The following is a 26,216-nucleotide window of genomic DNA, read 5'->3' on the forward strand; positions in this document are numbered from 1 at the left end:
GAACAATAGCGCAGTGAGAAGTGGCTTTAAAGCCCAGCGCTGGCAGTGGAGCTGTTGATGAACATGGCCTCATTGGTGTCCATGGCTTTCCAAGTGGACAGAACCTCAAAGGTTTTTGTGCATTCACTGCAAAAAATGAAAAATAATCAGGACCTATTTCTGGATATTTTATGTGTAAGAAGAGTTTATATTAAGCTTATATGATTTTCATTTACATCTTTTAAGCATTATTTCACAAGTAAAATTGTCAAGATTCAATAATTTGTCATTTCTTAATATTCTTACAATAGTCTAGATATTAGGCTGCATATACATCTCTTTGACTTGCCAATATAAACTGTATCGTTTTTTTTTTATCAGGTTTTGCAGCAGTATAACACATTATTAGGAAAATGTTATGATATCAAAGTTTGTATTATTTTACTTGAATCAACATTATGTAGCATTTGTACCTTAAAATAACAGCTCCAAAATCACATGTATGTTCTGCTGAGCATCTCTGTAATAGGCAGAGTAGCATCTCAGTCATTGCTACTCCAAGCTCGGCATGCTGCTAACTGCAGAATGTAACTTGGGAGATGACTGAAGACCCATCTTTTCCAAGAGTACTTGGGCAAAGTGTAGAGTATGTTGAGTATTATGGTCTCCGTTTAGTAGCTTCTAAGCTTAGAGGGATATTTTGGATCCTAATCTATATGAACTAGCTATGGGTATTTTCTAAGTGAGCAGTGAAGCACTTTTGTAAGTCGCTCTGGTAAATGCCTTAAATGTGAATGTGAATGCAGGTGGTCCTTCAGATGGTCTCTTCCAACTGACTTCTGGGGGGAAAATAAAAGGTATCCAAATATTGGCTGTTGGAATTAGACACTGGAGATGGAAAGACCATTTAGAGGATAAGCATGAAATAGAAAATGAGCTATTGTGTCATTGAAACATCCGGGGATGGGTAGAGCTACACATCATACTGCAACCAGCCAGCAGAGGCGCTAGACCTGTGGTGGCTTCACTTTTTAGAGACTGCCCATGCTGTCCATGCTTTTCTCCAGTCATTGCCTCAAAATGAAATTTCTTTTCCTATAGTTTCATTCTGTTTAATTTCACAAGATTTTGTATTTAAAAAAAATAATAAAAATTACTTGTTCAGCCCACATGCAGTGTAGTGAAATATTAAGCAAATTGATTGACCTCTTTATACAGTTATACAGTAACCAGACAGTGAGGTTTACTGAGTGTACTCCACACTCAGCGCACTGGCTGGGTCTTAAGTCACCAGTTTAGACCTTGTAAGTAATGGATCATTTTTAATAATGGTATTTATTTATTTATCTATTTTCCTGTTTGTTTTTATCATTAATAGTGGATGTGTTTTATGACTTACTTTCACACACTCCTAACAGCAATTTAGTTGTTTATTGCTGCTGTTGTCACACTCGTTTCCAGTTTCGTCTCGGAGGACAGATGTGATCAGTGGCTTTTGTATTCAAATCCACAATTTTACAAATTGGGCAGAGGTGTGAGGGTGTTTTGCTGTCAGCTCGGATTCTGCGCTTAATTAAGATGTGTTTTGGAAATCCGAGTGCTTATATGTAGTCTGTGTGTGAGAGAGATGGTATAATTCAACTTTCAACCATTGGCTGTGGAGTAGACTTTGTACATTTTCTAAATTTTATATATATATGTATGTATGTATGTATGTATATGTGAAAAGAAAAATTATATAGTACTGTATTTGAGTAGAAATATGCTGCTCTCCTTTTACGCTGAATGCACTGCCAGTGATGCTATTTACAGTTGTGAATGACTGATGCTGTTTGATGCTACAAACTATTGGATTAATTGTTAAACTGTAAAAAAAAAAAAAAAAAAAAAAAAAACAGCTGACAAAGGTACAAAACCAAGTTTCTCAACCCACCAAAATGATGCATCCTTCACTTGTTTCGAGCATCCAAATCAATGTGGTTTAGAATGCATAGCTGAATACTGGAGCAGCTATTCTGAGTAAGCGGAACCATTTTTACATGAGCACAACAAGTGGTATCATTCCACACAAGACGACCAAAGGCCTCATTTCCGTAGCGGTATGAAAGCAGAATAATACTACAAAGCCTGGGATAATTATGCAGTTCCCATTTTAGCTTAAAGGCGCTGTTTACGATTCTGGAGAAGCACTGTTGATATTTGAACTCAAGAGCAAAACAAACACCCCCCCCCCCACCACCACCACCCCTCCCTCCCTTTAGTGCTCCGTCAGAAGCTCAACCCCTCATTCATCTGTGTGCATAACCAAACCTTTCTTTTTACATCTTCATGGCCATAAAACCCCTCTAAAAAAATTTTTTTATTGTACAATCAAATTCCACGATATAACTCGGGTAATTGGCTTTAGCTAGGTTAGCTTTAGCTAGGTAGTTTGTGACATAGCAATCTGTTACAATTTCTGCTGCTAAGCAAACCCACCTATTCAGCGGGATAGAGCAACATCCTCATCTCTGTACATGCCTTTCAGTGTTTGGAGGTCTGTCCACCATCCAAATGCCCCACCAACGTGCCTTCGCCCTCGCCCAATCCGAGACTGTATCTGGCACTTGGTCCGAGCCTTGTGCATGTTGTTACAGAGATAACATTGGTGGCAGTTTAAGCCTAGTGATTGTTAGCCACATTAGCCTAGCATCTCCAATTTTGTAATTAAGAAGCACACATTAGATATCAAACATGTCTGACTGTGGTGAGAGTGAAATCATGTTCGTTGAGCTTTTTGCCAATTCCAGGTTTATGGGCCTGGTTTGGAAAAAATGTGTAGACTAAATGTGCTGGTCAGTTAATTTAAGAAATGAAAACCAATATACATCCGACTTCAAAGTTGAATGTGATTTGTAAGCATTGAATTCAAATAGTGGGGAAACAATACAACATAAAAATAAAATTCCAGAACAAAATAATCATCTCTGCGTCTCCTGTGTTCTGAGAAAGGCGATGCCCAAAAGTTGTGCCTAAATGGTGGGCACCTAATTGGTCTTCTGGTCTGTCTCACCTGTGTCTTTGCTGGTCAGTAGTTGGACTTGGTTGTACCACTACTTTGATTTACTTAGATGTTCCTCAGTGCCCAGCAAAGGCTTCTGGAGCAAGCTCTGAACAGATGCAGTGATTGGAGTCTTGATCAAGAGGCAAGCACAACTGTGAAATAATGAGAGCCAGTCACTTTCCGCTCTTATGCCGCGTCAGTGACACACCAAGGACGTGGCCCTGTTGGACCCTGTAAGATGAGTTGTAGCGCTGTGAAATATATAATAATTATTTCATTATTCTGATTCATTACTCTGTGACTCAATGGGGACAAGACCTAGAAATAATAATCACAGGAACAGACTTGATGTGGAATGTGAGAACCCAGTATTAGAGTCTAAGTGGTGGAGTGACTTCACCCTCACTTCCAGAATGGCCTCCTGGCTCAGGGATCTATTATATATTTTTTAAGCACGTCTGCACTTCAAGCATTCTTTAAGCTCCAAAGGCTTTGACCCCTCATAATAATGCAAGCAACATATGCCACTCCATGGAAACCTGTCCAGGGCGGGTTTCTCGCATCATTACGACTGTATTGATAAGAGCTCCATAGGTAATAGTGAGCCCGTCTGTCTCCCAAGCGTGCTCTGACCCTTAACGGCCCCTCGCACCTGGACCAAAAACCCCTGATTGGCGCTGTTGCGGCTCCTGATAATTAAGTGTCTCTCTCATTTTTCTCCATATCTGAAGCTTTGGCATCAACAAGGCGCTATGATGTGATTCGGCTGCCTTTTTGAACCCGGGTTTAACAAGTGTGTGTCAAGCTGCAGCCGGCAAAGCATTATCCAGTGTTTAGTGGCAGGCAGTGTAGGGTTTGACTGGTATGAGTGAGGCAAGCTGGAGTTTCATTACTTATGGAGCCTACCCTGTTTTCAGAGGGACTCATTAGACGGGGTTCAGACATGTGTCACAACTGCCAGGCTTCTGAAGAAGAGCCATTTGTAGAAGTAAAAAAAAGAAAACAAGCCCACAGGACAACTTCGGTGTCATTTTTGGTTGGTGGGAGTTAATTTTTGTTTATTATAAATGTTTTTTTTTTGTTAAATGTGTTAAATGTTTGGTTTTTTTTGCTTTTTCAGGCTGGTGTTTGTTTGTCTGCGTCTCAGGGTTGAGCCGTTTCCTCTAAAGCTAGCTTTCCAAGGAGATTAATTGAGAAAGGGAGACCGGAAGCTTGGGGAAGAGTGTATGGCTTTGGTGCAGCATCGCTTAATCAGGCCACTTTGATATTGATGATCAGAAGGAGCTGGCTGTGGCTGCCATTAGCGGAAGAGTGAGAGATGGAGAGAGAGAAAGTGGGGTGGAGGGAGAGGGGTTGGCAGGAACTAAGCTTTTGTCTGCCTCTTTTTAAGCCTGCTACGCTTCTTCATAAATGTCTGACTCTGTTTAAATGCCGTCACAAGAGAGTTGTGGGTAGGTGGAGGGAGGGGGGGCAAAGCACCGGTATGACTCACCGCAATTACCATGCTGCAATTTACCTTCTGCTGAGCGTGGTGGATTCACACCACAGCCAACAGACTCTTCCAACATAAACAGAGAAACTCTGAGGAAATTACCTGCTCTGTATTGCAAAGAAGAGGCACTGCTAGACTTAAAGCAGGCTGTTGCAGCGCCTTGATTTGATGAAAGGTATGAACAGAGTAATGATTGTAGAAAGAAGTCATCTTTGGAAGGTTGTTGAGCTGCAGTTGGAGTAGTTCTTATGTAGGGGAACCAGAGGGAGAAGAGCCATGTCAGAAGGATGTGCATGGTTCTTACCATACTTTGAATGTCTGTTTTTTTTTTTAGACCCTTAAAGACATTTTGATTGATCAGTCTCAGTGTTTGGAGCTTCTTCAGGGCTGCTAGAAAAGCATCAGATATGAAGCTGAAATGTCTAAAATGTGTCTTACATTAATATGGTAAATTAGAGAGGTTGTCTTTACAGAAGCTTTGAGCTCATATGTTAACTCCGGACACTTTTGAGGAGTGTTCTTATCCTCAGATTTTGAAAAGCCTTTGGTTAGTATAGTACCGCTGTGTTGTGGAGGTTTAAACCGTTTTTTAAAGGTTCTTTACACGTCTATCTTATATCTTGTTCACAAAAATCTACTGTAAGACTTTCATAGAGAACTTCTGTTTTTGTTTCAGAGAACAGTTTTTAGATATTGTAAAATTTGCTATATAACAAAAATACAATGATATCCCTAGAAGCTGCAATTACAGGGTTCAGACACAGCCAACTTTGAGGCCTAGTCCAGTTTAGATGGGTAATGGAGAGTCAGAGTTTTTGAAAAGGTCTCCAGCTGTTAGGATTAAAGATCAGGGGTTCATTGTTTGCTCTTGGTTCAATAATCTTTTAATGTTTATTGCAGTCTCTACATCTTAAGATTGACACTTTTGCCAGTAGCTTCATATCAGATCAGTCCAACCTGGGACTAGTTCATGAAAGAATGTTGTGCATTGAATGCAAATTGGCAAAAAAGAAAATAATAAATTAGTTAAATATTTTTGGTAGATGAAGCTGGGGGGAAAAAGGATTTGATGTACGACCTTCGGGAGGCATGGGGCCACAATACATTTGACTGTGCTGTCGCGCCCCCTTGAGACCAGTGTGCATGAGTAGCAGGAGGCATTACTACCTATTGACCAGGTTTCATGTCTACCTACCTACATTTCGTTCTGGGTAATTTCTTTAATTTGAGAAAAGGGAAAGGGAAAACAGAAACTCCCAATAGGATTTTAGCAGTATGTGCTTGAACCTTTAATCAAGTGTGTCTAAACTTTGGACTGGTGCTGTACCTTTATCATTAGATCAGCTGCTGTGGTCTCATTTAGAGGCTTACAGTGTATGAAAACTCTTGCTGAGCTCTGTAATGTTTTAAAGCCACATCTACACCATATTTATATTCAAATGGGTCAGAGTTAGATGTGTGTGAAAAGATGCTGTGTCCCCACAGACCAAAAACTCATTCAGCCCTTTGAAAGCTCCATGTTGCCTCCACAAATTCCACATAAACAAACAAAGCCCTTGGAGTAGGCAACTCTCTGCTGAATAACAAATACACAAACACGGTAGGTGTGCTCAGCGCAAGCAAAACCCTTACTCTATTGTACTGATTTGGATTTGATGGTTCTTTTAACCGCCTTATCTATGACTTCGCCATGTAGCTTTGATACGTTTTAGAAACGGATTTCAGGAGATTTTGGAGATTCAGGAGATTAATGTAAAGCCATGCATTTTGGAGACAGGTGTGAAGAAAATCGCCCTTTTCTCAGGCTGAGGGTTAGCATTGTTGTTGCTGCCAACAAAACCCTAAACAATCATATGCAATGTTGGCCTTTTTAGGAGAAGGAGGAAGTGGTCTCACGACTTTATTCCAAGCCCTTTTTTTTAAAACCGTTTATTGGTTCATTTATTAATTCATGGAATATTCACACAGTGTAAAGCAGGGCAGCTGGAGGTACATCGTTTTGATATGAAGGCAATGATGTGCATTTAAAATCAGTAACATTTGAACGCAGAGCAGCGACAACCAGGAGAGCCCTTGAATGGCTGCCCCCTTCTCCGGCATTTGTATGGAAATGTGCCCGGATGAGCGCTTGAGCATTCTGTCCTTGTAGTGTTGGAGCTAACTAGCCCAGGGCGTCCGCTCGGTCGCTACGTGCCTTCCTGGGCCTTTCACTTAATAGGCTTTTTCAAAGCGCCGCAAGGACACCTTGTGAAGGCGAGTAAATGAGTCCGGCAGGCTCCTCCCGGCTGCTGAAGGGCAGGCGCAGGCCCTCTTGGCCGCGGCGGCATCCTGCGCTCTGTGCCAAACGTGGAGCACTTCAGATGTGTGACTTCATAGGACTTTTCCCCTCCACTCATCTCTGCTCTATTGGTTGATTTGCATCTATTTTTCATCAATCATCATTTAAATGTGCCTCCACTTCAAATAGGACCTGGACCTGGACTGGATGATTTTTATTTACTTATTTATTTACTTACTTATTCATTTAAACGGAGGCTTTTTCGAATTGTGCATTATGTTTTATTTACCCCCCCCCCTTCTTCTTCCAAGGAAAGCAGGAGAAGGTGGTGTTTTAATGGCCACGCAAGACATGCTTGATATGCCTAGCAAGTAATACTGGATTATGTTGAGATGTTGAGTGAATGATTCCCGATGCCAAGTGTCGGTAATTTCCGCGTAGCATGCACGTACGGCAGCGCACCCAAGCAGCCCTTTCCATTTGACGAAATGCCCCTTTTTTTCCAGGAACATTCATTATCTTAACACGCATTGCCTATTCCCCCAACGCCTCTCAGTGTGACTTAATAAACTTTCTATTGAGACGAATGTCTCAAATCGGCAGGAGACGCAGCTGGGTGTCAATAGAAGCAGCCTAATTCTGGCAGTTTTAGCACTGCATCCAGGAAGCCCTTTATGACATGGAGATGACACCAGGATGGCACATGTCACATCGTTTCATCTGAGCGCGATTCATCTCTTAACCAATAAACATTAATCCGCCACGCCTGTCTCTTATTGAATGAGCGAGGAAGCGCTTTTTGCCCGTGCTACAGGAGGGCGGCGTGAGAGAGACGCGTGAAATGAGGTGCCTCAGTCATCGTTTCCCCGCAAGGCCCAGCGGCCCACCATCCCTCAGCCTGTCAGGTGCCGTCGCTTCGCTGTTACGCCTCTTGTGAAATGACCTGTCAAGGTGGTAAATTTATTTGTACTTATCTGCAGGTTGACTGTAATGGCGAGGATTCAGGGATTTCAATCATTTCTCACTCTGGCTCAGTCGGGGTTAGCCGGGGTTGGAGTCGCCACTTCAGGGACGAGGGATGCAAATGAGTTCCTGCTGGGCCTCTGTTAATGAGGGAGCAGCCTGTGTTACATTTCACCTGTTAGGGGTTTGGGTTTAGGGATGTTCTCACTGTAGAACAGGTTTTGGTACCTGTGGGGTGTGAGGGGACACAGCCGTGATTTATACTTCTTTATATTCTGTTTAATCAAGCCTGGGCTCTTGTTCCATAGGGGGAAAGGTGGTGAAAGATGGGATTAAATACTGAAATACTGCAGAAATTTCAACATCAATTCACACTTTATAAAAGGTTTCTTTTAGTGCTATTAAGGAGCATATTAAAGTAATTCTAAGGTTTCTTAGGGAAGCAAAAGTGATTCTTCGATGGTGGTGATCCATAAAATTAGCATCTTCGTGTGTTTATTCTGCTTGCTCCTAGGAACCTTTCCCCTGCTATCATCACCCTTGAATAGAGGGTGTGCAGTTACGTCACATTCCCGTTGGAACACGCCCCCTTTAGTCGGACTGAGTGGAAAGCATTCTGCAGCACGGCTGCGTTTATTAGGGAAAGCGCCCAAACTGGGAATGAAACCAGCGATTATCTGCTCAAGTTAAAGGCAGTTGGACCTGACAGCGATCCATCCACATTACCAAAGAATCAATGCTCCCTGGACATTGATGTGTAGCCAGGAACGTCCAGCTAACTGAGGCTCAAATCATGCCCGCTTAGAGGATAAAACCTCATATCTGAGAGCAGAGTGACTGGCCTTAGGAGTGTTTTCCACTGTTTTCAGGCAATTTAGTAGACTGGTACTCCCAGGACTGCTAGCTTTCTTGCGTACTTGAACTTGGCGTGATGCCAAATTTGCAGCTATAGTGGGCCTGGTTTTCCCCACCTGTTTTCAAAGCGTGACTTTTCGGGTCTGGATTGCAAGCATTTCTGCAAATTGCAGCAATCCTTTCGTTTCTCTTCTCTTTAGCTTTCAGCACTCTGTAAAAGGACAGCTTTGATTTTCCTGCCGAATCTGTTTGTACAGTGTTGTCATTCACACAACAGCTCTTTCAAACACTGCCACTCTGTGGAAAGGCTGCAGTGACTCCCGCCACCTGTGACGTCCCATGCATGCCCTCTATTGCCCCTCTGGGGTCTGTGCCCACGTGTCTGTTATGAGAAGTGATGTAATAAGAATTGAATGTGTATTTAAACCGTATCAGAGTATTGAAGTTTCATCTGGCATTAAACTGAAGAAAGGGACAAATCTAAGCTCATTAACATGGTTTTTATCTGTGGAAGCAGTGATGACCGTCTGAAGTGTCTGCACACCAGCAGACCCAAAAGCAAAATAATTGAATTTGCCAAAAGGTCTTTTAGGTGATATATGAGTCTTGTAAAGGGCATTTTGCTTCTGGTCAGCATGCTAGCCAAAGCACTTGTCACAACAAGTGTAATGGATGCCCTTACAACTGTAGGAAATATGAAAAAAAAGCTCCAAACACAGTCTTGGAGGTTTGAGACTCATATTGGAGAACACATAGCTGCATGGTTTTATAGGTGTTCAAGTCCCCTCGACTCAGACCTACTTTACTGTTACGATGTTTAAGTTACAATGGTGGATACCCGTTTCTCCAGTGTCCTCTTTTTTTTTAAATCGAAATATGGTCACTGCATTCAATCGGGTCAGTGATTATGTTGAGAGAAATGTTAATGTAGACATATGTGAAAAATTTCTGCTATGGAATGAACTCCCTCTTGTCAGTTTCCTTATTCTATGAGCTGGCGTTAGTTGGTGCTGTACAACAGAGGGAAATACTGGATGTAATGCTGGCCTTTTAGTGAGAAAATGCGTATAACATTAGGTGGGAATTGTAACCGTAGCAAGCCTTCCACCAACTACACTAGCTAGCTAACTAACTTGCAGGACTCAAAAACGATCCTTCTCAAGTTAACAGTCTGCTGTAAGTATGTGCTGTAGTTAGAGATGGTGTCACTTCAAGTTGGCTTGCATTAGTGTCAACAGCTTTATGGGCTTCTGGCTAACATGCAGCGCCTGTACTCTGGTAGCTTATGTGTCTGGGCTTCAATACACCAAGCTAACTTGGCACAGTGTTCAATGAGTGATGGGACTAGATTTGCTGGACACGCTCCGCTCTATCACGGTCACTTCTAGTTAATTGGTAGCTTTTGTACCTCGCATGTCACATACCTATTTAATTAATAATATTAACAATAATAAACAAAACTTTACTGGCTAAGATAACAGTGGGTATTAGATTGTGCATGGAATAATGAAATGCATGACTTTGTATTAATAACAATAATCTTCAACCCAAATACTGACCTTTATTTATCGACCTATTGTTTATCGGCAATGGTACGCCCTGCTCTCTTAATATTGAAATTGCCATTTAATCTGCCATTGAAAAACCCATATCAGTCCACCACTATGAATTACATCCCTAGTCACTGTTCTGAATGAATCTATGCTAGTATAATGCTAATATATACATTATCTAGTGACTAGAGTGAAAATGTGGGTCCTTATTCAGACCCTACAGCTGTACCTTTGTACTCAGTTGGGAATCCACAGCGTTGAGAAAAGGTTGTGTTGGGGGGCAAAAGACAGATTTAGAAATGATTAAAAAGAGGATTTTATCAACCTTCCATATTTCCCTGAAGTTGTTCATCTTCAGAGCATAACCTCGGCTCATTCATCACTTTATCACCCGATCAGTGTCAGTTACACATAATTTCACAAACCATCACCTCAACTCCCTCTTTCCCCGACGTAAGGCCAAGTCCTCCATTTAAAGCTTCACAAGCGCCTGGTTGTCTTAGTCCGTAAGCGGGCCGCTTGCTCTGGGCAGTAATTGACTGTATTGATTAATAGCGGCGCTTTAGGCTGTAACGCACCGGTACGGTTTTGTGGTGGCTCTGCTGCTCAGGGTGGCCATTAACTCATTCCCAGTAGGGCGCAGCATGCGCCGGCTCTTTGTGGCGCCGTGCGCACAGTGTCAGGCGGAGGCTAATCTATTCATCACACACAGGCCAGTGACCGCTTGAGCCACACGCTTATCGGGCCACTTCAGGCCCCGCGCCTGGGGAATGCTAACTCGCTGTTCACACCTTCATTTACGGAAAGTGCACCAGGGATATCTACATCAGCGGTTTCACCACAGCTGAGAAAACCGCAATCTGTCCCGGCCCCGTTCTACTCCCAGAGCAGAACCAATTGTGAGAAGCACAACAGTTCAGAGAGAAACGTGAGGGGAGGGGATTTGTGCCTTCCCAGTGGAGGCTTGTATCCATATATTCGATTTAGCATACATGAATGTAGTTGCCTACCTCAGCAGGAAACGGAATATGTTGGGTTGATGCATCACATGACTCGAAATGAAGGTTGTGGCACCAGATTTTGTATTAATGTTATCAGACATCTGCCAACGGTTCTGCAGACCCACATGTGGGACAGGGGGGTCCATGAGTTATGCTGAATAGCCTCAAATTCCGGTGTAAGTGTCAGATCACCGAAAAGACACTTCATTTCCATATTTTCTCATTTTCTTGTCTGTGGCCCTCTTGACGTTGTTATTTTTTTTTTTTTTTGAGGAGAGGGAGGGGAGGGTCATAGAAAATTCATCCATGCACTCATATTTTCTTTGAATTTACTATTGGAGAAGTGGGATTAGAGGTATTTTTCGTGCTAAATCAAGGCCCGTGTGCGAAACTGAGACCATAACTGTCAGACTGCAAAATGAACGACCCATGAGAGCATTTTGAGACAAAACAGTCACCGATTACAAGTGCAATACATTAAGCTTGCTGCAGCATAAAGGGCCTGTTAATTTGCCATCCTTGTATGATTGAGATACTTTACCTTGTTTTGTGTGCATTACGCATAATGCTAGAGGACCCCGGCACTTGCATTTTAACTAAGTTTCTATGGCAACATGGCTATTACTCCTGGAGAGCGAAGGTGTAGAGGATTCTCAACTCAAAGTGGCTAGTCACAAGTGCCTTCAGATACCATCCAAACACCCCAGGATATGGAGCTACTTTAGAGATGAGGGTTTTCTTTTCCTTTTTTTTTCCGCTGCTATATTTTTCCACCTCAGTGCTTAATTTATGCTCATAGCCTTGTGTCCTGGGGAGCTGAGTGAGGTGCTTGATAAAAGTCTGATATAGCTAGCTTGAATTAGTATTCACTTTTGCATTTGGACTGTTTGGACTGAGGCACTCGCAGGGACCAGTGTAGATCTTTTGAATTCTTCCACTGTTAAGGGTTTGTAAGCACACTGTGCACAAGTAACAGTGTGCTTGAAGTATCACAGAAAAATAAGCAATTAATGAAGAACCTGAAATAGCCTTTGTAGAATATTATTATTATTATTATTATTATTATCATCATATGCTTTTCTCAGTACCAATAAGCTAAAAGCGTTTTGACCACCTGATTTAAAATGCTGTTTGTCTTCCATGTGTTAGCAAAATATCTCTGAAGGCACCCTGTTAGTAAGTCCTGTAAGTTATGAGGTGGAGCTAATGCCTTCCACTGTTCCTACTAGTCCTACTAGACCTTCTTCCATATCTCCAAGGTCCAGTTCAGATGCACACACATCCATGGTAGGTGCTTTCAACAGTGGACAGGGGTTAGCATAAGCACAATGACTGGTTTGAGGATACACAGCCCCATACGCCACTGACGCACTCTCCCCATAACCATTGTTTAACAGTTTAGTGACCTGCAGTAGCTGTTCTGTTGGTTCCAATGACTGTAGAAAAAATGGACACAGTGTTTCTATTCAAATGCATTCAATAGAAATTAAGCCAAAATTAAGTTTACACACATAAGCAGAGTGGGTTTTCCTCCTGGATACCCAGTTTGTCCCAATAAGCATAATGTTTCAACAGTAAACCTGCAGTTCATTTAAGTTCCACTACAACTCCGCTGTTCCACATAATGAACCGAAAAGAGATGCAGGTCCTGCAGAAGGTCTCTTTCAGCCCAGGCGGTCAATCACTTCATTTATAGCAGTGATATAGCAAAGTCGCATTTTAAAAAAGGATTTGTTTGGGGGGGGGGGGGTCCAGAGGCACTACACCAGTGGTTGCTTCACTTTTGCAATGTCCATGTTTTATACAGTCGATGTGGAAATGAAAGATGATTCTTACATCTTCATTTAAATTTATCAAGCCTTATTTGAACTCCTCTTCCTGGTACCCACTGTGACCACACTCACTCATATACAGTATACACATTTGATGATGTCAGTGCTATCGATTCCACTGCCATGGTGCCAGGAAATCTGGAACCACAGTGTCTCGGCTGTCACCACCCGAAAAAGTGGGCGCTCTCTGACCGTGGTAATCTACCCTTTCAGCAGGGTCTCAAGTGGGAAATGTTGTGTGACTTACACTGTCGAGCACTTTGAGAGCCATTTCAGCAGTTGCGTATACAAATCCATGACCTTGTAAGCACTGGCTGACGTTTCAAGAGTTTTCCAAATATTCAAGAGTTTTCAAAGTCCACTTTTCCCAAACCATAATCCTGTAAACAGAACGACTGAGTGTGTATGTATGTGTGCCCTCTCTCCTTTATAGCTGGGAAGTGCTGCGTTTTCTGTTGTCGAACCTGCGTTGGTGGTTGGAGGAGTACCGCTTTGACGGCTTCAGGTTCGATGGGATCACGTCCATGCTCTACCATCATCACGGCATCGGTATGTCCATGGTACTGTATGAAAACTATGAAGGTTTGAAGTCGGAATATTTCATTGCTTAAAGTGTAATAGAACATATAAATAGCAGCAGACTGCCATTGTTGGTTCTCCAGCTAATCTGTTCCAATCACACACATTTTTATATAAAGTTCATATAAGAGGTAAGAGAAGGGAAAAAAGCTCTTCACACAAAGTGCTTTCAAGCAAGAAATTAATTAGAGAGCTTGTTCAGTATAGGCTTTTTGGACTTTTTTTTTTTTTTTTTTTTTTTTTTTTAGATTTGTAGTTAAAGGAACTTGCAGCAGAACTGCAAAACATGTTGTACAGTTGGGAAAGTCATAGAGTGGGGAAAAGAGAAATAATGATTTCATGAGTCTGTAGACATTTTAAAATATGTAATTTCATATTATTGCCTCTAAATACAATTAGTGCTTTGTGCTGAATCTCATCTTGCTCTTGTGCTATGTTCAGGTGCAGGATTTTCAGGTGACTACTCAGAGTATTTTGGTCTTCAGGTTGATGAGGATTCATTGGTCTACCTCATGCTAGCCAACCACATTCTTCACACATTGTATGAGGACTGCATCACTATAGCAGAGGTAAGGTTGTTGTTGTTGTTGTTGTTGTTTAATGGCTAGACAGCCTAATTATCTACACTTACATTAGAAAATACAGCTGCTTTGTTTGTTCACTTAGTAGATGTAGGTGTTTTGTTAGAAAATGCATCTTTTACTATTCATCAGTGGTCACTTTCTGACCAGGGGACCACTTTGCAACTCAGCAATGGCCTTAAGATATATATATACAGTCATGCCCGAAAGTATTCATACCCCTGTCAAAGTTTGACTTAAATTTACTTTTATTTAACCAGAAATTATATTTTTGCCTGGAAATGACACAGGCATCTCCCAGGAGATAACACGATGATGTACAAGAGGCATCATTGTGGGAAAAAATATTTCTCAGCTTTTATACACATTTGAACAAAAAGTGGCATGTCCAAAATTATTCATACCCTTCTCAATAATTAATAGAAAAACCTTTATTGGCTATTACAGCAATCAAACGCTTCCTGTAATTGCTGACCAGCTTTTTGCATGTCTCCACTGGTATTTTTGCCCATTCATCTTTAGTGATGAGCTCCAACTCTTTGAGGTTCGAGGGTCTCCTTGCCATCACCCTGATCTTTAGCTCCCTCCACAGATTCTCAATTGGATTCAAGTCAGGACTCTGGCTGGGCCACTGCAAAACATTAATGTTTTTGTCTGCTAACCATTTCTTCACCACTTTGGCTGTGTGTTTTGGGTCGTTGTCGTGCTGAAATGTCCACCGGTTCCCAAGGCCAAGTTTCTCTGCAGACTGCCTGATGTTGTTGTTGAGAATCTTGATGTATTGCTCTTTTTTCATGGTGCCATTTACTGCGATCAAGTTCCCTGGCCCATTGGCTGAAAAACACCCCCAAAACATTAGGTTCCCACCACCATGTTTGACAGTGGGGATGGTGTTCTTAGGGTTGAAGGCTTCTCCTTTTTTACGCCAAATGGTGCACACATCATTGTGGCCAAACAATTAAATTTTTGTTTCATCTGACCATAAAACAGAACACCAGAAGTCTTCTTCTTTGTCCAGATGAGCATTTGCAAAGGTCAAGCAGGCTTTTGTGTGCCTTTTCTGGAGAAGTGGTGTCCTCCTTGGCCTGCGTCCGTGGAACCCAGCAGTGTGCAGTGTCCGTTGAACTGTCTGCCTTGAGATGTCGCCACCAGCAGAGTCCAGATTCACCAGGATGGCCTTGGTGGTCATCCTTGGATTTTTCTTCACCTCTCTCACTATTCTCCTGGCCAGCACAGGTGTCACTTTTGGCTTCCGACCACATCTTCTGAGATTTTCCACAGTGCGGAACTTCTTGTATTTTTTAATAATACTTTGCACTGTAGCCACTGGAACTTGAAAACATTTTGATATGGCTTTATAGCCCTTTCCTGACTTGTGAGCGGCCACAATGCACAGCCGCAGGTCCTTAGTGAGCTCCTTTGTCTTAGCCATGACTGTCCACAAACCAACTGCAGAGAGCTGCTGTTTTTCTCCTGTTGAGTTGATTAAAACAGCTGTTCCCAATGAATCAGGGTAATTAGGATGCTTTAAAACAGCTTGGACTATTTGGAATGGTATAGAACTTTGGATTTTCCCATATACTGTGACAGTTTTCAAAGGGTATGAATAATTTTGGACATGCCACTTTTTGTTCAAATGTGTATAAAAGCTAAGAAATACCTTTTCCCCACAATGATGCCTCTTGTACATCATCGTGTTATCTCCTGGGAGATGCCTGTGTCGTTTCAAGGCAAAAATATAACTTCTGGTTAAATAAAAGTAAATTTAAGTCAAACTTTGCCAGGGGTATGAATACTTTCGGGCATGACTGTATATATATATATATATATAAAAAAAAAAAAAACACCGCCATGATGAACACCTAACATGACACTCCTTCAAAAAAAGCAAAGGAGCAATACCATAGAAGATCAATAAAACATTTTTCTAATAGCGATTAAATGAGTGTGAAGAACCTGTAAATTGACAAGGATCTTTAAGCCCTGTAAAGGTTCTTCACTTGAACATGCTCTACCATCAGTAGCCGGAGTTTGAGAGAGCAGAACTGCCCATGCTCTCTGCGGTTGGGTCCGGTTCGGTTGGCGCTCTCTCTCCCCTCATCACTCTTAAGCGATGTTGGCCGGCACTGGCGTCTTTTAGCTGGTGCGGTGGAGCTGGGCACTCAACGCTTTCCTGCCATATCTGCGGCAGTTCAAAAAGAGGCCATGGCTGGCTTTGCATGTATCTGAGACGTGCTATGTTTTTACTCTTCTAGTGGCTGGAGCTTTGATGGTGCTAATGGGTTGGGCAGTACCAAAATTGGAAGAGAAAGAGGAAAATTTGACAAAGGAAGTTGAAAAAAAATCAGTGTAGAGACAAGATACTACGACCATGCTGATGTCACCAAAATATTGTATGGTGCTCTATGGTGGTCCTGTAGTGGCTTTATGCCATTCATAATTGAAGTAAATGGAGACCAATACATTGTGCAGCAACAGATGATGTGAAAATAACTGTCAGATTCACATTATATTAAAAAGTGACTGCAATGATATCTTGGATTTCTTAATAAACTGAACTGCCAGAGGTACCCAATCATGTTTCTAAGCATTGACCTGTTGCTATTCAAAACGAGGGGATGTTTAGATTAGCATGTTTTAAAGGTTCGTTCTAGGGGTCTATGGAGATTTCTGGGGGAATCTCTTAAGATGTTATTTCGTCAATCGTACTACTGTAAGACCCCTCTCCCATGTTTTATCTCAGTAAAGTTTGATATTCTCATACCTCATAACTCAGTAGCAAAGTGCAGTAATGTGCTGAGGTGCTGTTTCTTTCTCCTCATTACTCCACATAAAAAATTCTACCATCATCCCAAGTTCCAACAATAGTTGTGTTCTCGGTTCACTAACCCTAGTCTTGTCAACAGAGCTAGTTTCTTTTACCTCCACAAAGAAGAAATTAACCTCCAGAGTCAAAGGAGCACAGCACATTAAATTAGCACTCAGTGCCACTGTCTTACTGTCTAAAGCCATGATTAATGAAAGCACTTACTCATTTGACTCAATGTTCTCTGTGTTTTTGTAATTAGTGGACAGTGCCTTCTCTAGATAAAATCTTGCACTTGTTTATGAACTGCACCGAATTGGATTCAAGTCTTCTAAAACTGGAAAAAGGAAAAAGGTGCTTCCTCAGCTCCCATTAAATAGTGAAAAATGCAACTAATACCTAATCAAAAGTAGATAAACACAGGCTTTTGATACTTTGGGAAATGTTGGACTGATGAATCAGCAAGTGTAGTTAAATAAAGGTAAGATAAGTCAAAACAGTTTTTCAGCATAATTGCAAAAGTTATCAAAGTCCCTCTTGGCCTTCTTTCACAAAACCTATCAAAGAGCTGAAAGGACTAATTCTGATTTAAAATTATGTTTATTTTTTTAATGTTTTTTTTTTTTTTTTTTTTTTTTTTTTTCACCCAGGATGTGTCTGGTATGCCCACGCTATGTCGACCCATAAAGGAGGGAGGCTGCGGCTTTGACTATAGACTGGCCATGGCCATTCCTGACAAATGGATCCAGGTGAGCGTTCTCTCTTTTTAGGCAGTAAATGTTGAATATGCCTCTCCCTTGTTTTGCACTGCACTGGCTCGTGATTTGTTCTCCAGGTTGCGATACTTTTAATTTAATCCCTTGAACTTTATGTGAGACCTGTGACGCTACTCTCTTTCACTACACATTGGTTTCAGAATCCTTTACTGTGGTTACCAAAATAATAGCAGTTACTGAAATAAATCTTAAGATTATTAACAAAACAATAATAATTCAAGGGTTTAGAGGTGCAATTAATTAATGAATTTATTGAGTACTTTAGGTTGTTTATAGTGTATAAATAGTAATTATGGGAGTTTTTTTGGGGTGAAAATGCTCACGTGCAGTTTTACAACCCTGTTACAGCACTGTTTTTTTTTATTCTCAGAATGAAACACACTGATTTTTCTTTGTATGATTAGCTTTTCTTGGCAGGTTAATGTCACTGTGACGGCCCACTCTAGCTGCATAGCATACCCAAACCTAGCCTAGCATGGTTTTTAAACCCGTAACATGAATTGTAATTATTTTTTCTTCATTTTCAGAAATGAAATGAAGAGGTTTTGCATGATGGTGAGGTACTGCTCATCAGCTATTGCAACATTACTGCTACAACGTTTGCATTAATGCATTACTGAGAATCATTTCAGTGTTGGGAACATAAAGTCTTAGCATTATGATCATAGAGCAGCAGACATTCAGTCTTTCTGAGGATTTTTCAGTGTATTGGTAAGTGTGCCATGCCATGTAGGGCATACACACCCAGTAAGCGTTTCCAGAAACCTCCAATCAGACTACATTCCATGGCGGAGTAATTGACAGCATTGCAGGTGGCTCTCGCTGTGCACCCGTTTTGGCAAGGTCCCTCAGGATAGCACCGTCAGCTCTGGGTTGTTCAAGTCTTGTCATGCTAAGTGTCTCATTTATCAAATGTTTGTCCTGGTTGCGATTCAGAAGCAAACTATGGCTCTGCTCCCCCTCCCTCTCTCTCAGGGGGACAAACGAGACATCTGTTTTATTTTTGGATAGGTTTCAATACTAGGCTCAGTGAGTTTCTCTTATTTAGTCATTCCTTTATTTATTTTTTGATGCGAATCATTAAATGTGTGTCATGTATTTATTTATTTATTTTTATCTCTGTTTAATTACTTTGTCTTCAGTGAATTGATTTAGTTTTAGGCACTTTCTTTTCATGCATATTCAGGACAGCCTGCCTGACCACTGACATACATTTGCATTTGTTTGCATGTTTTTTTTTATATTGTTTTTGTTTTTATCTCTGAATATTTTACTCTTGATCAGAGTGCGTTAGTTTCTGCACAGTTAGTCTGATACAGCCAATTGCATGAACACTTTTTTTTTTTTTTTTTTTTTTATAACCTTGCTCAGTTCTCAATTAAAGTGCAGATATTTTTTTCCAACTGTGTCTGCATTATCGTTTATATCCGTCAGTGTCTGTGACAATTCCTTGAATTTAGTTAAGTACGAATTACCATTTATCGGAGTGTTGGTGGCTGACACCGATAGGAAATTTCTTGGACGCCCCCTTCTCCCTTTTCTGAAGAAGAGAATTCGATCGTGGTTACTTAAATAACTCAGAAACCACTCAATTAACCGCCATGTCACGTTTTTGGCATTTCTTTTCTCCTACGCTGAAAGGAGCCTTTGTGGAGACGGGTAATTAGAAAAATCTGCGCCGTCCAAATGAAAACCTTAAAAGAGTTTTGTGCTCTTGGCATGAAATGGCGGGCCTCCATTGTGCTACTGTACATCAAGGGCATGCAGACTTTCGCCCTATCATTTAGAGCAGTAGTTTTGCAGTGTCCTTGTTATCTGATTGGAAGTTGGTGAATGTCATGGAATTTCCAAGTCTGCTATTTGCTCAACCCTCTAAGGCAACACTAGTGCTGTGCCAGTTCTCTTTCTTGGCGGATTTGCTGAGGTTTCAACGTTTCTGAAAGCTGAAGAAACCAACCAAATAGCGTACAAACCTTCATCACTTACCTTCTCTAATCTCTTCCTCATCTCTTTTCCAACATTTCTGCTTTCCACAGCTTTATGTTTTATGGAGGTGGTTATTAAGCAGAACTGTGAGAAAGTTTCATGCATGGCTCATAGCAGTGATTGTCAAACAAGTTAACTCAAGGAGAGTGGGATTAAGTTATTTGCCTTGCTGCTGCTGTTGCTGCTGCTAATACTGATGTTGCTTGTGCTGTTGTTGCTGTATTTGTTGCTGGTGCTGTTTATTGATGGTTTGTCCCTCTGTCCCGGCAACGTAACATCATAGATTTTTAAATTTTGCATAGCCTGTCTTCAAAATGTTTCGCCATACCTTTATTTTCTGTCAGAGTTTCTTCTTTGTCTAGTCCATATAGCAGTGGTCATGTTTCACTCAAAGTATTTGCTACACTGTCCCTCACAATTTCCAGTGGTACTCCTCCGTTCCCCTTCGTATCCATGAGCTTTCAGAGAACGAGCACAAATACAGACAAAGTGAAGAGTGCAGAGTAGGGACAGAAAGCTCCATCGGCTGCTGTTAATGCTGCTGTTTTGGTGGTTGCTGCTGTTGAAATTTTAGACCATTTTTGGTGCTTTGTTTGTCATGAAGTGTTAATATGTGCAGTTGGTTTTCTCAAGTAAAATAAAAAAAAATTAAGAGGTTTGTTTTGTATGACCGTGATGTATTGCTTATCAGCTATTGCTATATCAAGATTGCTGCTAAAATATGAAAGCCTTATTTTAAATCCTTGTAGTTCTGTGAAAGTAAAGTCTTAGCCTTATGAGAGAGCAGCACATATTCAGTCTTTCAGAGGAATGTTCAGTATATTGGTAAGTGTACCTTGACATGTAGGGTACACACACCAGTAAGTAAGCGTTTTGAGAACCTTTGAATAATAATTGTAGTAGTTGCTGTTTTTGTTGCGTTATCATTGCTGGTGCTTTGTATAGTCAGATTTAGCTGGAGTTGTATGTATTCTGTTTACGACATAATTGAAATTGCATAATTGCATTATTTTATAGTAGTGTTCACTTTTCTGTTTCTCTCTTCTTCACCACTATTCCTTCTGTTCAACTATTATTGTAGTATTTTACAAAGTTTTTTATAGTTTAAGAGGAGGACCTTGCCCAACGCATCTCCTCCTTGTAATCGGACTAGGTGTGTTCACACACCTCTACCTCCTCAGTCCTCTCTCTGTATGTCAGGGAAGAGAGATGTACAGCCATCTAGCATAAAGCAGTAACCGTCCAGAGCTCCATCTGAAGTTCTGAGAGCTCCGAGTCATGCAGCCTCTTCAAATCACGTCCTGATATTGAAGCATTTCACCATAAATTCTCTTACTCCAAGACTTATTTTGGATGCCCTTTTTATAGCATATGATCAGTTGCACTTACACGTCCTGCTTTTTACTTCCATCTATAGTTTCATTCTACTTTCTCTCTGTTGGTCTTCCTGAAGCCTGAATGTTAAGTATACTGGTGTCCTGAATGCAGTAGCTGGGGTAATTCCTGTGGCCGAGGCTCTAGCTGTTTCTCTAAGTGCTGAGCGCAGGGTCTCGGCGGAGGAAAGGCATGCATTACTAACCAAGGCTACCAGAAGTACAAGGCTTTTTTTTTCTCTCTCTCTCTCTCTCCTTCCCTGGACTTCCACGGAGCAGCACGGTTCACTTTGATCCCGGATGACCTCTTCCTCGGCTGTGCTCCGCTAGCCCGGCTCCTCGCTGCTCTCTCAATGCACAGACGCATCCACTTGACTGACTCCGGATCACTCCAGGGAATAGCTTTTGGGCTGCTGGCCCCCATTTTTTCCCCTTTTTTCTACATTTGCTTTTTCGTACAACGTTGCCCAGCATGCAATATTTATTTAGGCCTTTTCATCCGACACTGCTATCGATTTCATTCCGTGTTGCGGTACCAAAGAGACTGAGAGACTTTGAGGGCTGGTGCACTCCGATACCCACAGTTTTTTGTGTGTGTGTGTGTGTGTGTGTGTGTGTGTGTGTGTGTGTGTGTGTGTGTGTGTGTGTGTGTGTGTGTGTGTGTGTGTGTGTGACTGGCTATTCTCTTGTGAGGTAGTATGTGTATGATATGTTTTGACATTGCTTGAGAAGGTTTTCTGCCCTGTGCTGTTGTAGAAGCCCAGTAAACTCACACATCATAAACTCTCTCTAGACTTGGCTGAAGTGAGCAAGGGAAGTAAATCTCAGAGTTTCTGATGCACACAACTGTGTGTTAAACAGTTTTGGTTGTCGTTCTGTTTAGAAGTGTATGGCACTAAAACTGGAGAGGTGTGGTTTTGTATGCAGTATTTGTTGATGCAGTTTGTCTTCTGCACGTCAGGAAGGGACAGTATCCAATTCTGAGTAATGAAGGCTGATATCTACGTACCAATTACAAACGTTATGGCACAGTGTAAGTCAGCTATGATCTTGCCATCTCCTTTGAGAACTCACTGGTCACTCCATCTACAGAAGTACGGAGTCTTGGTGTAGTCATGGATGATCAGTTATCGTTCTCAAGTCACGTTGCAAATCAGACTCGTGCAGATTTCTCCTTTTTTGACCCTTCCTGTCTAGAGAGGATCTCGTTCCGTCCAGGTGCTCGTTCAGTCTCTTGTCAATTCAAGACTTGATTACTGCAACTCTCTTCTGGCTGGTCTCCCTCTAAGTTCAGCCATGTCACTCCACTGCTGCGTTCTCTTCACTGGCTTCCTGTAGCTGCTGCCTGCATCAGATTCAAAACCCTGACTCTGGCCTACAAAGCCAAAAATGGACCAGCCCCTCCGTACTTGATGGCAATGGTCAAAAGCCAATCACTACAAAAAATTGAGCCCTTCAAGCTTTAGGTACAGCTTGGCTTGATCCGCCATCCCTTAAGATCCACGGAAGACAACCGTCCAGGCTTTTTTTATTATCCTGGCACCAAAGTCACTAAAAAAGACCATTTACTTAATGCCTTCAATGTAAATAATTAAATGTATGTTGTGCAAGAACCTCATTTCTGAAGCTTTGTAACTTTCAATGGACGTAAAAATGTTCATCCACCATGCTCTTTAGTGGTCTGGACCCCACAGGACCACCACAGAGCAGGTATTACTTGAGTGGTGGTTCATTCTCTGCAGTCCTGCTGCACTGCACTGACCCTGACATGGTGGTGGCGGAGTATTGCCCTGGTGTCCGCTCACAGTGCGCTCTATTAGACACCCCTACGTAGTTGGTCCACCTTGTAGATGTGAAGTTGGAGACGGAAGCTCGTGGTCACACTGGACACTGACAACAGGGTCCTGTGGCCGGCATCCTGTGACCACTGAGATTTCGGTACTTTTCATGTTCCCCCATTTGTATTAGTTCCACATTGCAGACTCTAAACAGTTCTGTTACACAGGGATCCGAAACTGGATTGGGCTTAAAATGCCCTATCCATTAAAATACCCCTGAAACGGCCCCAATCCACTGGATTGCCTAGGGACAACCCTAACATGCACACACACACGCTGCATCAGCCTCCACTGTCCCCTAACCTGCTTGATTAATCAGTCTTCTGTCCCTGTCAAGGCCATGCTTGCTCATCTCGCAGCCTGCGAGAAATGAAGATGTCCTAATAGGAGAAGCAGATAAGGCATGGCGCACAAGTTTGGCCTGATTGTATCTGATTACGACTCCAAAATGCTGTCGCTTCTAATGGATAATGTAACAAAGGCCCTCTAATTTACCAAGCGCCCTTCCCCGCAGCTCCAGCAGATTGAAATGTAATGGAAACAATTAGAGCGAGGGACTGGAGTGAGGTGTACCGCCAAGGACAAGAAGCAGTGAAAGGGCGTCACTTTGTTCTGTCGCCCGTCTAAATATACAAATTACCTTTTGATTGTGGTCTGAAGACCATCTCATCGATTATGGCCTGATTAGGTTGCTTTTTAGAGTTGATATGTATGAAAGGAACGATGGAGGACCGCTTTTTTCTAGTGTTTTGCAACCGGCGGTGCAAGGGACACATGCCCTCCACACAAAGCTTCAGGTTTATGAGGATGAATTTTACTCTTTTTCAGTAACAAAAATATAAAATTGAAGCTACTTTACTATTAGATGCACTACACTAGATGTCTAAATGTTTGTGGACACCCCTTATAAAAAAATGCATTCAGCTACTTTAAGTTGCACCCATTTCTGACACTGATGTACAGATGTGCTCACACACGCAGCTTGTCTAGCCTGGGTAGATAAGTACTGCCAACAGAAAAGGACTTGGCATCATGCCTAATGCCAGGTGTGGGTTTGAGGGGTATAAAGCCCCCCAGCACTGAGCTGTGGAGCAGTGGAGTGATCATCTCTGGACCGATGGTGCTTCATCCAGTATTTCTGGGATGAGTTTGGGATAAGGTGAGGTGGTGATCATGCAAGCTCCTGTACTTTAGTTACTAAGCTAACTGTACCTTAGCATGGTAGCTGCCAGAAATGCCTGGGATTTCTTCCTTTCTTTACATTATCAAACATTCAGAAATAATACAATAAATAATAATAAATAATAATACAAAAAAAATGAGGCATTGTTAGTGTTGAGTACTCTTTAGTGGATTACATTTTGCCCATGCCATGAGAACCATAGTATGCTAATTTGTGGAAAATGTGGAGAGCAGTGATTGGGTACAGCAGTAAATGACCAGTAAGCTGCCTCTCTCACTCCCTCACTCTTAGCTCTTAGTCCTACTTCTTCAACAAAAACTTGATCGGCTCCTCAGTGGGCTTGTGCAGATGCTGAGAATCTGAACCACTCTGTATTTTTTTTTATTGTAGCACAGCCCTAGGCTAGCAGAGTTGTAGTGGGATAAAGGTTCATCCTGTAGTTAATGGTTGAAAGAGGAGTGAGGGGATGTGCAGTTCATGCTGTGTGTTTTTACTAAGAGCTGAGAGAGCTATGGATGGGAGCAATATTTTTAGGCCAGGTGCGGGTGCAGGTACAGGTCACTGCAGATTCAAAAGAGAGATGGAAATAAGTATATATGGGACAAAGTGGGGGGGTTCCCTCTTGCTCAACTAGACTTGTTAAATCAGTTATAAGCCGTGTTCCCATCTCTGTTCTTCTTTTGTGTCTGTTGGCTTTAGAGCTTCTCCATCAACTCTGCATCCTTCCAGACCCACAGTATTTAGTCGTCTTCACCCAGTGGAAGAATGGATAGAAACACCTGTGGATTAGTTCAGATCTGAAGTGGAGCTTGACATTTCTCCTCTCTGGAAATGATAATGGATAAACAGCACTTAAATCTGATTGGGATCTACCAACTCTTTCACAAGTATATTCCCACCCTTGGAGTCAGAGCGTTTAGCCTTCAAAGTGATGCAGCAATCAGCATCACTTTTCTTCTCACAACATACTGCACATCCCTAAAATGCAAGAATTTTTACATGTACCTTAAATGGTGCATTAAATGGTGCATTACAGGTAGCCAGAACTTCCTTGCGAAAGAGTCAATAACTCTATGTATTTCCACCTTCCTTTTGCAAGTGGATCTCTAATCTCCTCAGATATGTTTTCTAAAGTTGTACTGAAAGCAGTGTAATGCCGGAATGGGTATTGCCGTCTTGCTCCTGGGCTCCCCCTACAGCCAGGAGGTGTAATTTGTGCTTTGAGCCACCACTAAAGAACAGGCTTTACACAGCATTTCTGAACAAAATGAAAGACAAATGAAGTTAGGGTAAAGCAGTAGAGTGATATTACTGGTTTTTACACAAATATCACTCATGTTACGCAGTGTTAAGGTCATTTTTGCTTATCGTTAAATACATAACACAAGCTAATGGGTACAGATGGAATGGAGCAGTACCAGTGAAAATCATGGGGGCAGTGTAGCCAATAGTTCAGTCGAAACACGACCACTGCCATGTGGACACGTCGAAGAAGAATCTCTGGCAGAAAAGAAACTCGGTAGAGCTTTTTTACACAGATTTTGTCAGTTTGTGTGTAATATATATGCTCTCACTTCCTCCTCCTTCTCTGTTACCATGTTTGTTGTTGTCAAAAATTGCCCTCTAGTGGACGTACTGCGTAACATCTATGCCGCTGTAAAGGACGCACAGAAGTATGTGGGCAGTGGTGGTAACATCTTTAAATGAGCCTTTACAAAGTTTGTAGTTTGAAGCTGTAATTTTAGGTAAAAATGCCAGTCGTCGCACAACATGCAGCGAATCTCTACAAAGCAGTAATTTTTGGTTCCACCTTAAATGGCCTGTCTGATTTTAAAGCTGTCTTCCAAAACATACAGCTCATCCCTATAATGCCTGTAATCCCCATAATATCATTCCACCTTAAATTCTGCAGAACTGTAGAACAGGAACATGGACCATCACAGGTAGATAAAACTTACTTGGACCTGCCTGACTTTTGAAGCTGTTTTAAGGTAAAATTTCAATGTCAAACAGTGTGAGTTCTTAAAAGTGGTAAGCTTCAGCAAAGTGCAGCCTGCATAGTGCTAATGGGTGGCTATAAGCTCCCATCCAGTCCGTG

General features: G+C 41.8%; 1 protein-coding gene across 1 annotated transcript in view; it reads left to right on the plus strand.

The window, feature by feature from the left end:
• The window catches only part of gbe1b (glucan (1,4-alpha-), branching enzyme 1b), a 128,310-nt gene that overhangs the window by 37,639 nt on the left and 64,455 nt on the right, over positions 1–26,216 (plus strand). The window contains exons 8-10 of the mRNA XM_072691768.1: positions 13,430–13,545; positions 14,017–14,144; positions 17,613–17,711. Coding sequence (XP_072547869.1) covers positions 13,430–13,545; positions 14,017–14,144; positions 17,613–17,711 — 343 coding nt within the window. The remainder of the gene's footprint in view (positions 1–13,429; positions 13,546–14,016; positions 14,145–17,612; positions 17,712–26,216) is intronic.

The sequence above is a fragment of the Salminus brasiliensis genome, chromosome 11, assembly GCF_030463535.1.
Source record: "Salminus brasiliensis chromosome 11, fSalBra1.hap2, whole genome shotgun sequence".
Classification (NCBI taxonomy): domain Eukaryota; kingdom Metazoa; phylum Chordata; class Actinopteri; order Characiformes; family Bryconidae; genus Salminus; species Salminus brasiliensis.